The sequence below is a fragment of the Epinephelus fuscoguttatus genome, linkage group LG21, assembly GCF_011397635.1.
Source record: "Epinephelus fuscoguttatus linkage group LG21, E.fuscoguttatus.final_Chr_v1".
Taxonomy (NCBI): Eukaryota; Metazoa; Chordata; class Actinopteri; order Perciformes; family Serranidae; genus Epinephelus; species Epinephelus fuscoguttatus.
This window is the reverse complement of record NC_064772.1, coordinates 18,853,559-18,868,599: the sequence shown is the minus strand read 5'-3', so window position 1 is coordinate 18,868,599 and position 15,041 is coordinate 18,853,559. Positions and strand designations below refer to the sequence as shown.

Sequence of the window (15,041 nt, the reverse complement as noted above, 5' to 3'; positions counted from 1 at the left end):
TGTGGACATTCATAAACTTTTAATAGAATGGGTTTAAAGGAGGTTGCAGTAAAATTTACATCAATTTACAAAACAGATTTACAATCAATTATTTACATATAGTGTATGTTGGTAGAAAAATTACTTAAAATTTCACAAAAAGCTAATCAGAATCTGATTCCTTTACAGCAGGTAGTTCATGGGAACTGGAAAAGCAGAATACTTCACTCCCGAAATGACCATTTGTATATCGACTATGCCCCGGTGAATGAAGAATCCAAAAACAAATTTTTAACAACAGCAAAATTATGTGAAAGGATGTTTTGATGTAGCTGTACTGTTGCTAAACACTGTCTGCTGTGACCTAAGTTCATCAAGAACTTTTTCCATTTTTGGATTCTTTGTTCACAGGTGGCAGATGAGAAAAAGTTTTCCAGACAAATTCAACACAAGATGAGTTATCAATATACAAATGGTCATTTTGGCGGTGAACTGAGGCAAACTAATGTTAAGGCAAATTGCAATTTAGTAAAGCACTTATGGCTATATGAGGTTAATTACTTTACAGCTTGGACTGTGCTTTCTTTAGTTGATCCCTCAGTTCCAGATGAGCAATGGAGGAGAGGTGCACCTCATCTGGCCCATCAGCAATGCGTAGAGTCCGCACATATGAATACCTGAGGAAAAATTACGTAATACTGGCATCAGGAAGGAATAATGTTTAGTAATGCTCATTCACATATGTGTGTTGGAGGGGATAACTTACATCTGCGCTAGTGGGAAGTCTCCAGACACACCTGCACCTCCATACACCTGTATAGCACAGTCTACCACCTTACACGCCATCCTAGCTGCTGCCACCTTGATCATAGCAATCTAGGAAGAAGATTAGTAAATTATTACAGGGCTTATGGAAAGACGGGGTGGATTCTTAAGAGTAGTATTGTATGTCCTAAAAATGCCATATCATAGTTTAGTATGCCTTCAAACAAAAGTCATAGAAAGTCATACTGTGGTATGACAATATGATATAACTTTTTATACATCGTTTTATGCCATACTATACTATGACTTTTCATACATTGTTTTATTGTTTTATACCATACTATACTGACATTTTATATATCGTTTTTATGGCATGCTATACCATGACTTTTTCTGACAATAATAAGGCATACTATACTATGACTTTTTATACATCCTTGTATGCCATACTATCAATCAATTCAATCAATCAATTTTGTTTATAAAGCTCAACATCACAAATCACAATTTGCCTCAGAGGGCCTTACAGCATACGACGTACAATACCATGACATTTATTCATGATTTTTGAAAACATTCTATTCTGACATTTTTGTTGGTTTTTTTTGACGACATACTGACATTTTTTTTTCATGATTTTTGAGGACATGCTATACTATGACGTTTTTCATGATTTTTGACGACATACTATACTATAACGTTTTTTTCAGGAATTTTGACGACAAACTATACTTTGACATTTTTCATGATTTTTGAAGTTATGCTGTACTATGACGTATTTTCAGGAATTATGACGACATACTATACTATGACGTTTTTCATGATTTTTGAAGTTATGCTGTACTATGACGTATTTTCAGGAATTATGACGACATACTATACTATGACGTTTTTCATGATTTTTGAAGTTATGCTATACTATGATGTTTTTTCAGGAATTTTGACGACAAACTATACTTTGACGTTTTTCATGATTTTGTAGACATACTATACTGTGATGGTTTTTTTTTGATTTTGTAGACATACTATACAATGAGGTTTTTTCATGATTTTGGACGACATACTATACTATGATGTTTTTTCATGATTTTTGAAGACATACTACTACGACGTTTTTCTCATGATTTTTGAGGACATGCTATACTATGACGTTTATTCATGATTTTGGATGACATACTATACTGTGACCTTTTTTTTTTTGATTTTGTAGACATACTATACAATGAGGTTTTTTCATGATTTTGGACGACATACTATACTATGATGTTTTTTCATGATTTTTGAAGACATACTATACTATGACGTTTTTTCATGATTTTTGAGGACATAATATACTATGACCTTTTTTGAGGATTTTTGAAGACATACTATACTATGATGTTTTTTCATGATTTTTGAAGACATACTATACTATGACGTTTTTTTCATGATTTTTGAAGACATACTATACTATGATGTTTTTTTCATGATTTTTGAAGACATACTATACTATGATGTTTTTTCAAGATTTTTGAAGACATACTATACTATGATGTCTTTTCATGATTTTTGAAGACATACTATACTATGATGTTTTTTCAAGATTTTTGAAGACATACTATACTATGATGTTTTTTCAAGATTTTTGAAGACATACTATACTATGATGTTTTTTCATGATTTTTGAAGACATACTATACTGTGACGTTATTTACATGATGTTATATCATCTTTGTGGCATTCTATACCATGAAATTTTCTGACAATCTTAAGGCATACTATACAATGACTTTTTCTACATCCTTTCATGCCATACTATACTATGACATTTTTAGGGCATGCTATACTGACATTTTATATATCATTTTTATGGCATGCTATACCATAACTTTTTCTGACAATTGTATGGCATACTATACTATGACTTTTCATACACTGTTTCATGCCATACTATAGCATGACATTTTTAGGGCATACCATATTGACATTTTATATATCATTTTTATGGCATGCTATACCATGACTTTTTCTGACAATAGTAAGGCATACTATACTATGACATCCTTATATGCCATACTATCAAAAATGTCATAGTATAGTATGTCACCAAAAATCATGAAAAAAAATCATAGTATAGCATGTAGTCAAAATTCATGAATAAAACATCATAGTATATGTCGTAAAAAAAAAAATAAAAAAAATCATAGTATAGTATGTCATCAAAAATCTGGAAAAAAGTCATAAAGTCATAGTATAGCATGTCGTCAAAAATCAGGAGAAAAAAAAAAAAGTATGGTATAGTATGTCATCAAAAATCATGAAAAAACGTCATAGTATAGTGTGTTGCCAAAAACTATGAAGAAATGTCATAGTATAGTATGTCTTCAAAAATCATGAAAACATATAGTATAGTATGTCAGCAAGAATATGAAACAACATCATAGTATAGTATGTCATCAAGAATCATGAAAGAACATCATAGTATAGTATGTCAGCAAGAATATGAAACAACATCATAGTATAGTATGTGTTCAAAAATCATGAAAAAATATCATAGTATAGCATGTCATCAAAAATTACAAAAATAGGTCATAGTATAGCATGTTGTCAATAAACCTGAAAATACGTCATAGTATAGTATGTTGTCAAAAATCATGAAAAAACGTCATAGTATAGTATGTCGTCAAAAATCACGAAGACACGTCATAGTATAGCATGTCATCAAAAATTACGAAAATATGTCATAGTGTAGTATGTCATCAAAAAACCTGAAAAAACATAGTGTAGTATGTCGTCAAAAATCATTAAGAAACGTCATAGTATAGTATGTCGTCAAAAAACCTGAAAAAAAAAGTCATAGTATAGAACGTCGTCAAAAATCATAAAAAAAAAGTCATAGTATAGTATGTTGTCAATCAACCTGAAAATACGTCATAATATAGTATGTCGTCAAAAATCATTAAGAAATGTCATAGTATAGTATGTTGTCAAAAATCATGAAAAAACGTCAGTGTAGTATGTCATCAAAAAACCTGAAAAAAAGTCATAGTATAGTGTCTCTTCAAAAATCATGAAAAAACTTCATAGTATAGCATGTCGTTAAAAAACCTGAAAAAACATCATAGTATAGTATGTCGTCCAAATTTGTGAAAAAAAGGTCATAATTTAGCATGTCGTCAAAAATCATGAAAAAAAGACATTTTAGACGACATGCTATACTATGACTTTTTTTCATGATTTTTGACGACATATTATACTATGCTATGATGTTGTTTCGTAATTTTTGATGACATGCTATGCTGACGGGTTTTTTTTTCATGATTTTGGATGACATACTATACTATGACGCTTTTTCATGACTTTTGAAGACATCCTATACTATGACATATTTTCATGATTTTTGACAACAGACTATACGCTATGACGTTTTTCAGGTTTTTTGACGACATACTATACTATGACGTTCTGTCACGATTTTTGAAGACATACTATACTATGATGTTCTTTCATGATTTTCATAGTATAGTATGCCATGCAATTGTCAGAAGAAGTCATGGTATAGCATGCCATAAAAATGATACATAAAGGTTCAGTATGGTATGCCCTAAAAATGTCATAGTATAATAATGCATAAAACGATGTATAAAAAGTCATAGTATAGTATGGAATAAAACAATGATGTATAAAAAGTCATAGTATAGTATGGAATGAAACAATGATGTATAAAAAGTCATAGTATAGAATGGAATAAAACAATGATGTATAAAAAGTCATAGTATAGTATGGAATGAAACAATGATGTATAAAAAATCATAGTATAGAATGGAATAAAACAATGATGTATAAAAAAATCATAGTATAGTATGGAATGAAACAATGATGTATAAAAAGTCATAGTATAGAATGGAATAAAACAATGATGTATAAAAAGTCATAGTATAGAATGGAATAAAACAATGATGTATAAAAAGTCATAGTATAGTATGGAATGAAACAATGATGTATAAAAAATCATAGTATAGTATGGAATAAAACAATGATGTATAAAAAGTCATAGTATAGTATGGAATGAAACAATGATGTATAAAACGTCATTGTATAGTATGGCATAAAACGACGTATAAAAATCATAGTATAGTATGGAATAAAACAATGATGTATAAAAGGTCATAGTATAGTATGGAATGAAACTATGATGTATAAAAAGTCATAGTATAGTATGGAATGAAACAATGATGTATAAAAAATCATAGTATAGTATGGAATAAAATGATGTATAAAAAGTTACAGTACAGTATGGTATAAAACAATGATGTATAAAAAGTCACAGTATAGTATGGTATAAAACAATGATGTATAAAAAATTACAGTGTAGTATGGCATAAAACAATGATGTATAAAAAGTCACAGTATAGTATGGTATAAAACAATGAGCATAAAAAGTTACAGTGTAGTATGGCATAAAACAATGATGTATAAACAGTCATTGTATAGTATGGCATAAAACAATGACATATAAAAAGTCATATTATAGTATGGCTTCAAAATGAAAAAGGTGAAGCTTAAATATAGTATGCCTCAAGAAATGTCATATGAGAAGACACAGTATACTATGCCAAAAATGATATATATTAAGTCAGTATAGTGTACGCGATGACCCTACCTTGTCATAGTTGAGTCATTCAGTGCCATTTGAGTCCCCTTGGCATAGTATGGTATATTTTGTGCAAAAATACATTGTTAATTCACTTCTACCTGATAGCAAAATGATATGTATGCAGAATTAATTATATTTAAAATAATTACTCTAAGTAGGTGAAACTGCCATGTCCCTTTTCATGTTTCCCATCTTAAATTACAAATGTAAGTAACATAAATCAAACAAATTTAACATTGTTCATTGTTGCTGTATAGCTTTATTTATGATATTCCTCACCAATGTTATTTTTTTGTTATTTATACATTTTTAATGCTTAAAACTTTTAAAATATGTTGTGTCCCTGACTGTCCCCCCATGTTACTCTGATGCAAGTCCCACTGGACATGCCCCCTGACTTCTCCTCGTCCATCACATGACTCAGAGAGCAGCAAACATTTTTGTCGGGAAAACCGCAAAGTAAATATCTCTCTTTAATCAACCTTTTTTTCTAATGTTTTAGAATGTTTGTCTGTATAACATGTCCACCCTGTCATGCTTATTCACAGTGGAAACCGATAATTTTTGGCAATTATAAAAATACAGTTAAATTTAAAAAAAAAAAAAAAAAATCTTCCACAGTTGCCACCAAGTGCTCACTTGTTTTTAATCATAATGGCTAACTTAAGCACAAAATGTCTCCCCTGTAACAGTAACGGGGTGGACATAACTGGGCTTGAAGAATAGAGAATAGGATACTGATGTGAGCGGTACTGAGCAACACAAAGAACTGAGCGTTTGATTTGAGTGTATATTCTATTTTATATTTGCCATAATGCAATGCTGATGGGACATAAAGCAGCTGCTCCCAGCAAGACAAAGTCAAACCAGTTGTGAACTAAGGTGAAAGGTCTTTTAAAAGGTATTACTGCTTTGGAAAAAACTTTGTTTTGGTCTCATTGTTAAGTGGCATTCTGAAGTCTAATTACTGGAATTGGGACACAGCATGTGACTATGTCCAAAACAGACTTTTGGCAATATTACCTGTTTGCGAGCAGTTCGGCTGCCCAGTGTATCTAGGGCATGAGCAGCATACAGCGTCAGCAGGCGGGTCTGTTCTATCATGAGACGGCACTCTGCTATCCAGTGAGCAACAACTTCCTAAACACACAAGAGGGAGAGCATATTTACTCAAGCTGCATGTAACAATTTGTCCACTAGGTGTCACCAGCATGGAGGAGCTAAATATATGCGACAATACCACAGCCCTGAAATTAAAGTTACAGAAATCTCTGGGGTCAGTGTTCTCTTACATGTTGGTATAGTTTCTTTCCAAATGTCTGTCTGGAGGCAGCTCGCTCACAGAGCAGCTCCAGTGCCAACTCTGCCACACCAACAGCCCTCATACAGTGGTGCAGCCTTCCCGGCCCCAGACGACCCTGGGCAATCTCAAATCCCCTGCCCTCTCCTGGGAACAGATAAAGAGTGGGTCAGATACTGAGCCCAAATTACTTTATTGTTCAAACACAATAAAGGAAAGATAAGGAATCAAATTTCTCTATGGGTTTATAGGTGTAACGTGCTTCTTGAGAAGACCTAAAGTGAGTTAATGAGATAAAACAGGAACGTACAGCAATACAGTCTCTTACCTAGAATCATGTTGGAAGCAGAGACACGCACATTTTCAAAGTGCACTTCAAAGTGGCCACCATGGATGGCATCTGAGCACAGAAACAAGGGAAAGAACTATTTATTTGGCCAGGGAAGCTCATTTGTCATGTTTGCATGCAAAAGGGAAATTATTATTGTTTAAAAACAGGAAAATATCAACAGCACACGTAGATGTAATGACAAACACTATCCTACCATCCTGTCCGAACACGGTGAGCGGTCTGACAAGCTTAACACCTGGTGTGTCCATGGGGACGAGGATCATACTGTGTTGGCCATGCCTAAGAAACAAGTTTAAGGGAATCAAACATTTCACTTCGCCTGCAGTTTTCTTTAAATCTATAATTCCACAGTAACCATTTTGACCAGGTGTTTCGTGTTACTCTCAGTATGACACATTTCAAAGTGCACATTGTCAGTAAGAATCTGCTGCCCTGATTTATTTTACTTTCTCTGGGTGTGTGCCTTGTTACACTGCTGAGAAAACAAGTAGAAAGTGTATTACATATTTTGGGTGTGGTTGTTTTTAGAAGTTTTTTTCTTCCCATGTATGTTTTAAATGCTTGTAACTGATGCGAGTTAAATGATCTGGCTGACATGTAATTGGCTCTAATCTTCAACTGACATCAAGTGTCAACAAGATTTAATTGATACATTTTTCTGCAATGTGATCCAAACCTCTAGGCAGAAAAGCTAGACAGGCGAGAGGTGTTAAAATGCAGGTGCATGCTGGGAAGTAAACCCTGCCCTCTAACCAAAGTCCATTTCTATTATAATAGCGGCACAGAGGGAAGTTAATGGGAAAAATAAAGTGCAAAGGTACACTGACAAGCACAGAATCATTTGAATATAAAACAATTTACATGAAACCAAAAAAGTGACTTAATTGGGAGAACTGGAATACTGCTACATAAAAATCCTGGAATAATAAAACCTGTGGTTAAAATACACTTCCACTCACCAGAAGAGGAAACAAACATGCAAATATTCCTCACCACATAACTGTTGTACAGTACTGACCTGCTGCTCACATCCTGAGATCCGCTCCTGCACATCACAATGGCTACTTTGCATTGGGGATTGCCAGCACCTGTGGGGAACAGTCATAAATGCTGTGGTTCATTTGTATTCATGTTGTGTTGCTGTCTGCTGGTGTAACAAACAATGGGACAAGCAACTTTTCACAGTCTGCCCTTAACCATTCTGCTGCCTGAGTCTGATCGGAAACAATGTGCGTCGCTGGCTGGGAAGGGCCAGACGAGGATGGAGCAAGTGACGGATTGATGGTATGAGAACGGCCTCCCGAGACAGCCACAGGTTGATTTACATTTCCTGAGTTAGATTCTTTCATGTGGAGCGACATTTAGTTTGTCATTAAATACATATTGTTTGTTGGGGAGAAACTGAAATTTTACTTGGCTGAGTCTAAAATGCTTTTTTATGGCTGCAACCCCCCCCCCCCCAAAAAAAAAAAAAAAAAAACACCCACTAGAGGGCAACATCATATAAATAATTTCACAAGATACCAAAGAAACTAGAAACTGTAAAAACGCTGTGATGATATGAAATGTTTGATAACCACATAGCTCAAATGAACAGGCTGACGATTACCAAATGCAGAACACTTTGGAATTTCCCTGGTTGGGAGTCCACTGTCAGACCAATGTGGCCTTAGGTCCCTAAGGCACAGACAGGGGAACCCATGGTCTGCCTTCCTGTTTATTCTTCTGTCCAAGTGGCAAAACTGTCCCCTAAGGACAGGCCATATGGACACCAGACAGCAACGGCAGAGACATCAACAGTCTCTGAATATTCACAGCATGAGAATCACAGCGTGAGTGCATGTGAACGCTTCAACCGTCTCTGATTGCACAAATTTAAGCAAACACTAAATGACCGCGCTTGCACTCCAACAAAGCACTCCCGACTCCACCCGAAAACCACATCTAGGAAAGTGCCTTTGGCTCGGGAGCAGGTCGGGTTCTCCTCTAACCTTACATAAGTCTAAGCGTCCATGATACAAGGTGAGCCTCGCTGTCATACAACAGCTTTGCCCAAACATGTCCTGTCGCCACTGGAATGAAAATAATCCTTCCCAGCACAGTAATCCCTCTTGCTGAGAGGGTGACACCCAAATATGTTATGTTGTTTTTTTTCCATTTAATTTCATATCAGCATGATATACGTCAAAAAAGAATGCCTTTTATTGCCAAAAATACGGACGCATGCTTTTGTATGAGTATTTTTTTACTCCCAAATCTGTTTGCTTTGTTGATTTTTAGAAAATGTCTTTATATGCAGACACATAAGAAAGAGAACAAGAAATAGTGAGAGACAGAGAGGGATTAAAAACAAGTGAACTGTTTCTGAGAAGCTGAAATGAGGAACAGTATTCGTGGGGGAAAACCCAGGAAACCAAAAAATTGAAATTTCATTCATGAATTTCATGTTAAAAGCATCTAAAATAGTTCAGTCCACTGAATTTCTGCTAATGCGAGTGAGGCTGGTCAACAGTTTAGTCAGCACACTGAAACATTCCAGCAAACCACAATTAACAATAAGCCTCATAAATGGGATGTTACTTTATATCCTCCTTTTATCATGGGTTTTCTTGCACAGACACGAACAAAGGGCAGCCACCAGGGCACAGCCTGCGTGACATCATGAGGGAGAGATTAAGTTCACAGTTTATCTGAGACTAGTAAACAGCTTGTCTTTGTGCGGTGTGTTGCACAATACAGTCATAACAGACAGTAAAGGCTTAAAGATTTTTTTGTTTATCCATTTCACCTGCATCAAAACAGTCTGAGGGAGACACACACACACACACACACACACTTGCATGAAGAGCTACGTGGTGAAGAGAGGTGCTCCACTGCGAAACTGTCAGCAGTGAAGGGAGTGGGGGCGGGCTTAGGAAAAGAGATCAGTCACTTCAGCCCTGTGGTGCATACAACTTTTCTCCTCACTGTTTGTGTGTGATTGAAAAAGGATATCACCAACTTTACAAATCCCCAAAAAAGGACCAAACGGAAGGTAAGAAAATCTTCTCAACTTTTCCACTTTACCCAATATTTTGTTACTTTTTCATCAGCTGCAAACAAGTCAAACTATGCCTAGAGGAATGTAAAAAATCTGGGTATGTAATTTTCTTCTTCTATCTTCTTTGCCATATTATGCGCTAAAAGAGTTGTATTGTATATAGAGTATTGATTTTTAATATGCTGGCTACATCTACATTTAACATTTACTTATTAACCCATGATATACATTGAAAAGTACCATGCTTTGTTTTTGCGATAGTCAAAGGTTCACTCGTGATAACAGTCAAAGTCCTGCTCAGGATATTTTATGACATTATTATAACCACGGTGAGGTAATGATAACAAGCTAAATGAAGCCTAATGCATTCTGTTTACCTGTTTGCGTTTGTCTGTATAGTGTTTTGTTTTGCTTTATGTAAAACACACTGTTTTGTCTCGGGGTTGGAGTAACATTAGTATAGCTTATAGCACAGATATCGGGATAAACAGGACCTTTGTCTCAGGGATTCTGTTTCAATCTTTGTGGTTTGTAACAAGAAATAAATTAAACATGCAATGTGGAATCTAATTGTTAAACAAAAAGATCAAAACACAAATTAACGGTCTGACTGGCTTTTCAATATACAGAATAACACCAAATAGCAAAATTTAAAATGACTGAAGTTTTCTGATGCTGTAAGAAGTTTAACGTCAGTAATGTTTGTACAAACAGCAGTAAAACAAGCCCACATTCCAATTATGATCAGTGACAAACAAAATCATAACTTTTCATCACAATATTACACTACTGAATCAAATACAAATATGAGGGATGTCACTTGTTATTTTACTCGACTTTTGTAATTCTCCGCAGAGACCCAATAACCAAAACAACTGCATTAGAGAACAAGAACTATCCACCTATTATGCTCCTCTTACATATGAAACCCAGCTGTTGACAGCGCTGGGATACTTGACATATTTTTCAATGAACATCTGTTTTGGTAACTCCTGCTCCTCCCATATAGGAGATAACGACTTATTACATAACAAACCTGGACACTTTTCATAAAATGACTTGTCATCTTAGCAACAAGTGCGATTTGCCAAAACAATCCTGGGATGCAAAGTATTCCACGAATAATACTCTGGCCCTCATCCAGGAGTTATATCATCCATCAAGGGATGTGTTTCCCTGTTTCCTTAATTCAACTTGTTAGTGAATTGAATAAAATACAAACTATATGACAGAGGTGAGCACTACAAGCTCAGTTGAATCATGATGTTCCTTAGGGGATGGTTAGATATTTTCCCAAGCAACATGAATTATCTGTGTTCGATCAGTGATGGTAAAAGCCGCCATGGCATGTACACTCACATACAAACAGCACTGTGTTTACTCGTCCTCAGTACACACGACATCTCTATTGGAGCGAATGACTGTGGAGGGGATGTTAACAACACAATGACTCTGGATGAAAGTCTCACTTCAATGGGATGTCCTGTTGAACCAGCACATACCATATACAGTAAAAGCAACATCCTGGATTTGAATTTGGCAAGAGACCTTAGCTGGGCGTACGTGTCATCCTCATCCCTCGCTCCACATATTTCCTGTCGTTCTTGACTTTGTCACCCACAGGGGAAATGACATCAGTCACAGGGAGAGAGAAAAACACTTGGATGTGTGCATGTGGATCAATGTGTTCATAGATCAGATAAGGTTGACTTGCTGTGAATGGACTGTCCTACATAGTGTTTGGTAGATGTTATCAGTGTGCAGTGCAGCTAGCACCGTTATGCGTTTGGGAAAATATGACAGCTTCATGATGAATACTTATCTTCCTTATTGCTGAGTAAAAATCAGAGGTTGTGATTAGAGTAGCTGTGAATGCTGCCATTTTTCTAGCCTGTAGATCACTTAGTATCCAGCAGAATACAAACTAAGTGAATTCAAAAGGTAATCAGCTGCCTTGCGAGTCTGTTGTCCTCTGTTCTCTGTGGTTATTCCAGCCCACACGCTATTCAGACAGACAAGGCTTGAGCCATTAGGGAAACCATGCAGGAGAACCTCCTTTCATGCAGAATACAGAAAGAACTCCCTTTTCCTGTTTCTGATGAAAAGTAGCTCATGGTTTACAAATGCACTCTGCTCTTGTTTCGTTAGATAACATGCAAATTACACTTGTATACAATAGATCGGTTACATAGCCCATATGTCACAGCATGTGCAATTATAAAGGACAAATTGAAATTGTTTTCCCCTTTTTAAAACTGAGACAAGTGCTTCCCTAAACTGTGCTTTGTTTTTTTCTCTGTACAGCAAAAAAAAATGGAAGATTTCTATTATCATGACGATGAAGACTCCAACTTTACTGACGGTTACGATTACAATTACGAACACAGCATTTGTGACAAGGAGGAAGTGCGCTCTTTTGCCGGTGTCTTCCTCCCGGTCATCTATGCCCTGGTTCTGGTGGTGGGCCTGGCTGGGAATGCCCTGGTAGTGGTGGTCTACACATCAAAGCTGCGACTACGAACCCTGACAGATGTGTGCATCCTTAACCTCGCCATTTCGGACCTGCTGCTTCTCTTCACCCTGCCCTTCTGGGCGGCCGATGCCGTCCATGGCTGGATGCTGGGTTCGGGAGCCTGTAAGCTCACCTCCTTCCTCTACAGTACCAACTTCAGCTGTGGCATGTTGTTGCTGGCGTGTATCAGCGTGGATCGCTACCGCGCTGTAGCCCACAATACAATGGGCAGGACCGGGACAAGTCCCCAGGTGAGGAGACAGTGGCTCCTGGTGTGTGTGGTGTTGTGGGCTGTAGCCAGCTTTCTTGGCCTTCCTGAACTCATCTTCTCCACAGTAAAGCACTCCCATCACAGGATAGCCTGTACAGCTATCTACCCACACAGCATGGCCCGACCAGCAAAGGCTGCCCTGGAGCTGCTGGAGGTGATCCTTAGATTCGTGCTACCTTTCTTGGTCATGATGGTGTGCTACTGTTGGGTTGGGCGGGCGCTGAGCCAAGCAGCCGGTGTGCGGAGGGAACGGAAGTGGCGTGCCCTGCGTGTCCTGCTGGCTGTGGTGGCTGTATTCGTGCTCACCCAGCTGCCCTACAACGTGGTCAAGCTGTGCCGAGCGATGGACATCATCTACATCCTCGTGACTGACTGTGAGGTCAGCAAGGGCCTGGATCGAGCTCTCCAAGTGACAGAGAGCTTGGCGCTGGCCCACGCCTGCATTAACCCCCTACTCTACGCCTTCATTGGATCATCCTTCAGGGGACATGTCCTCAAGGTTGTCAAGCGCCTTGGACAGCGACTTGGGAGACACCCAGCACCTGTCAACCAGGAGCCGGCAGTGGAGATTGCACTCAATGCACGCACTCAAACGCAATCCCAGTCGGGTTCAGAAGACCAAGACACCAGCACCTTTACTATTTAAGACTCAAACATGCTATCTATTTTCCTGTAAGCACCTAAACAAGATCGTATGTATATATATTTACACATCGTTACTCTCATATAAACATCAATAATCATATATATTAATGCTTAGTGTAATAAGTATATATGTACAGTGAGTTTATAAGCGCTAATGAAGCAAAGTATTTTGTATAAATTATGTATTTTCCTAAATAAAAGAAAGATTTTCAGTGACATGCCTCTACCAACATCTGTTGCAACTAAATCTTCACCATAAATCCAATGCAACCTTACAGTCTGCGCTGCCTTCCATGAGATCATCTGCATCTCATTTTACTACATCCCGTGGCTCTGGGTTGGGATGAGGGGTGGCTTGATTGCACAGTGGGTGACCCACTGAGTCGAAAAACATTTGCCAAACAAAGAGAACAGCAAACAGCAGGAAGGACCCCCTCAGGTCATAAAACTAGAAACAAAGCGCCATGTTCCTTGGAGGAACTGTAAGCCTGACTGACATTTTTATACTCTCATCTTTATTTTATTTCAATAATATGAGCTTGAAAGAGCAAATGGATTGCAGTGGAGCGCAATGTTATTACTTAACATTTTAGTGATATATAAATGCTCTCTGCAGACTGCTAAAAACTGTGACTTTAATCTTTTTTTCCTTTGAAATTACTCAGTGCCATCATATAATGTTACGCTCAAGCTAACCCTTATGCATTCACTGCATATCAAATATAAGCCCTGAGCATGGGATGGCCACAGTCCAAGAGTTACAGTGCTCTACTCAAGCCTGTTTACACTACTGCAGCTATGACAGAGAGGTCAGCTTAAATTGGCAAAGCCCACTGACCACATCCACCGCAGATAGTTCATTAAGATCTTTAGAGTTAAAATGGTTCCAGTCTTAACAATTCTTTCCATCTACAATTCCTGTTAGTCACCCTCTTTCCACTGTAATGACTTGGATGCGTGGGAGAAGGACTCAGTGAAACTAGGTGTGTTTGCTTGGAGATTACTGAAACTGTAGCCTTAACTTTTGTCTCTCTAGACAGATGCATGACTGGGTTCCCGGGAAAAACATGTATTAAGTTGTGTGTACTCGTTAGGTAAACATGGAACACAGCCATCATTAAACTCTGCCACTACAATCTGCATTTCATTTGAATTCATTATGGTCTGACTCAGATGCACATCAGGCTTTTCTTAAACAGTAAATGATTGAGTAATTATTGTCAGACATCACGTCTCAACATTATTCACTAAAAGAGACAGTACAGCCCAAAATCAAGTAATTTTCCTGTTACTTGTAGTGCTGTTTATTCATCTAGATCTACATCCATTGAGATGTCTGACTTCTCTTCAATATAATGGAACTAGACAGCACTCAGCTTGTGGTGCTCAAAGTATCAAAAAAATACATTTGAAAAACTCAACAGCAATGTCTCTTAGTTTTATGTAGATACTATTTTCTTCTACCAAACGACACCCACCAACTGTATCAAAACGTCGAAGGAAGTGTGTATCTGCTACTAGCTCACCTAGAACCACTGAGC

General features: G+C 37.1%; 2 protein-coding genes across 3 annotated transcripts in view; one reads left to right on the top strand and one right to left on the bottom strand.

The window, feature by feature from the left end:
* Positions 1–7: 7 nt before the first annotated feature.
* The window catches only part of acad11 (acyl-CoA dehydrogenase family, member 11), a 30,129-nt gene continuing 15,095 nt past the window's right edge, over positions 8–15,041 (bottom strand). For both annotated transcript variants that reach the window (XM_049564583.1, XM_049564584.1), the window contains exons 14-20: positions 8,051–8,120; positions 7,226–7,311; positions 7,009–7,080; positions 6,673–6,827; positions 6,404–6,520; positions 746–855; positions 8–656 (exon numbers count right to left, since the gene is read on the bottom strand). In XM_049564583.1, the coding sequence (XP_049420540.1) occupies positions 542–656; positions 746–855; positions 6,404–6,520; positions 6,673–6,827; positions 7,009–7,080; positions 7,226–7,311; positions 8,051–8,120 (725 nt within the window). In that variant the 3' untranslated portion in view covers positions 8–541. The remainder of the gene's footprint in view (positions 657–745; positions 856–6,403; positions 6,521–6,672; positions 6,828–7,008; positions 7,081–7,225; positions 7,312–8,050; positions 8,121–15,041) is intronic.
* On the top strand, positions 9,756–13,716 carry ackr4b (atypical chemokine receptor 4b). Its single transcript, XM_049564587.1, has 2 exons — positions 9,756–10,066; positions 12,377–13,716. The coding sequence occupies exon 2, from the start codon at positions 12,386–12,388 to the stop codon at positions 13,499–13,501; it is 1,116 nt and encodes a 371-aa protein (XP_049420544.1). The 5' UTR covers positions 9,756–10,066; positions 12,377–12,385; the 3' UTR covers positions 13,502–13,716.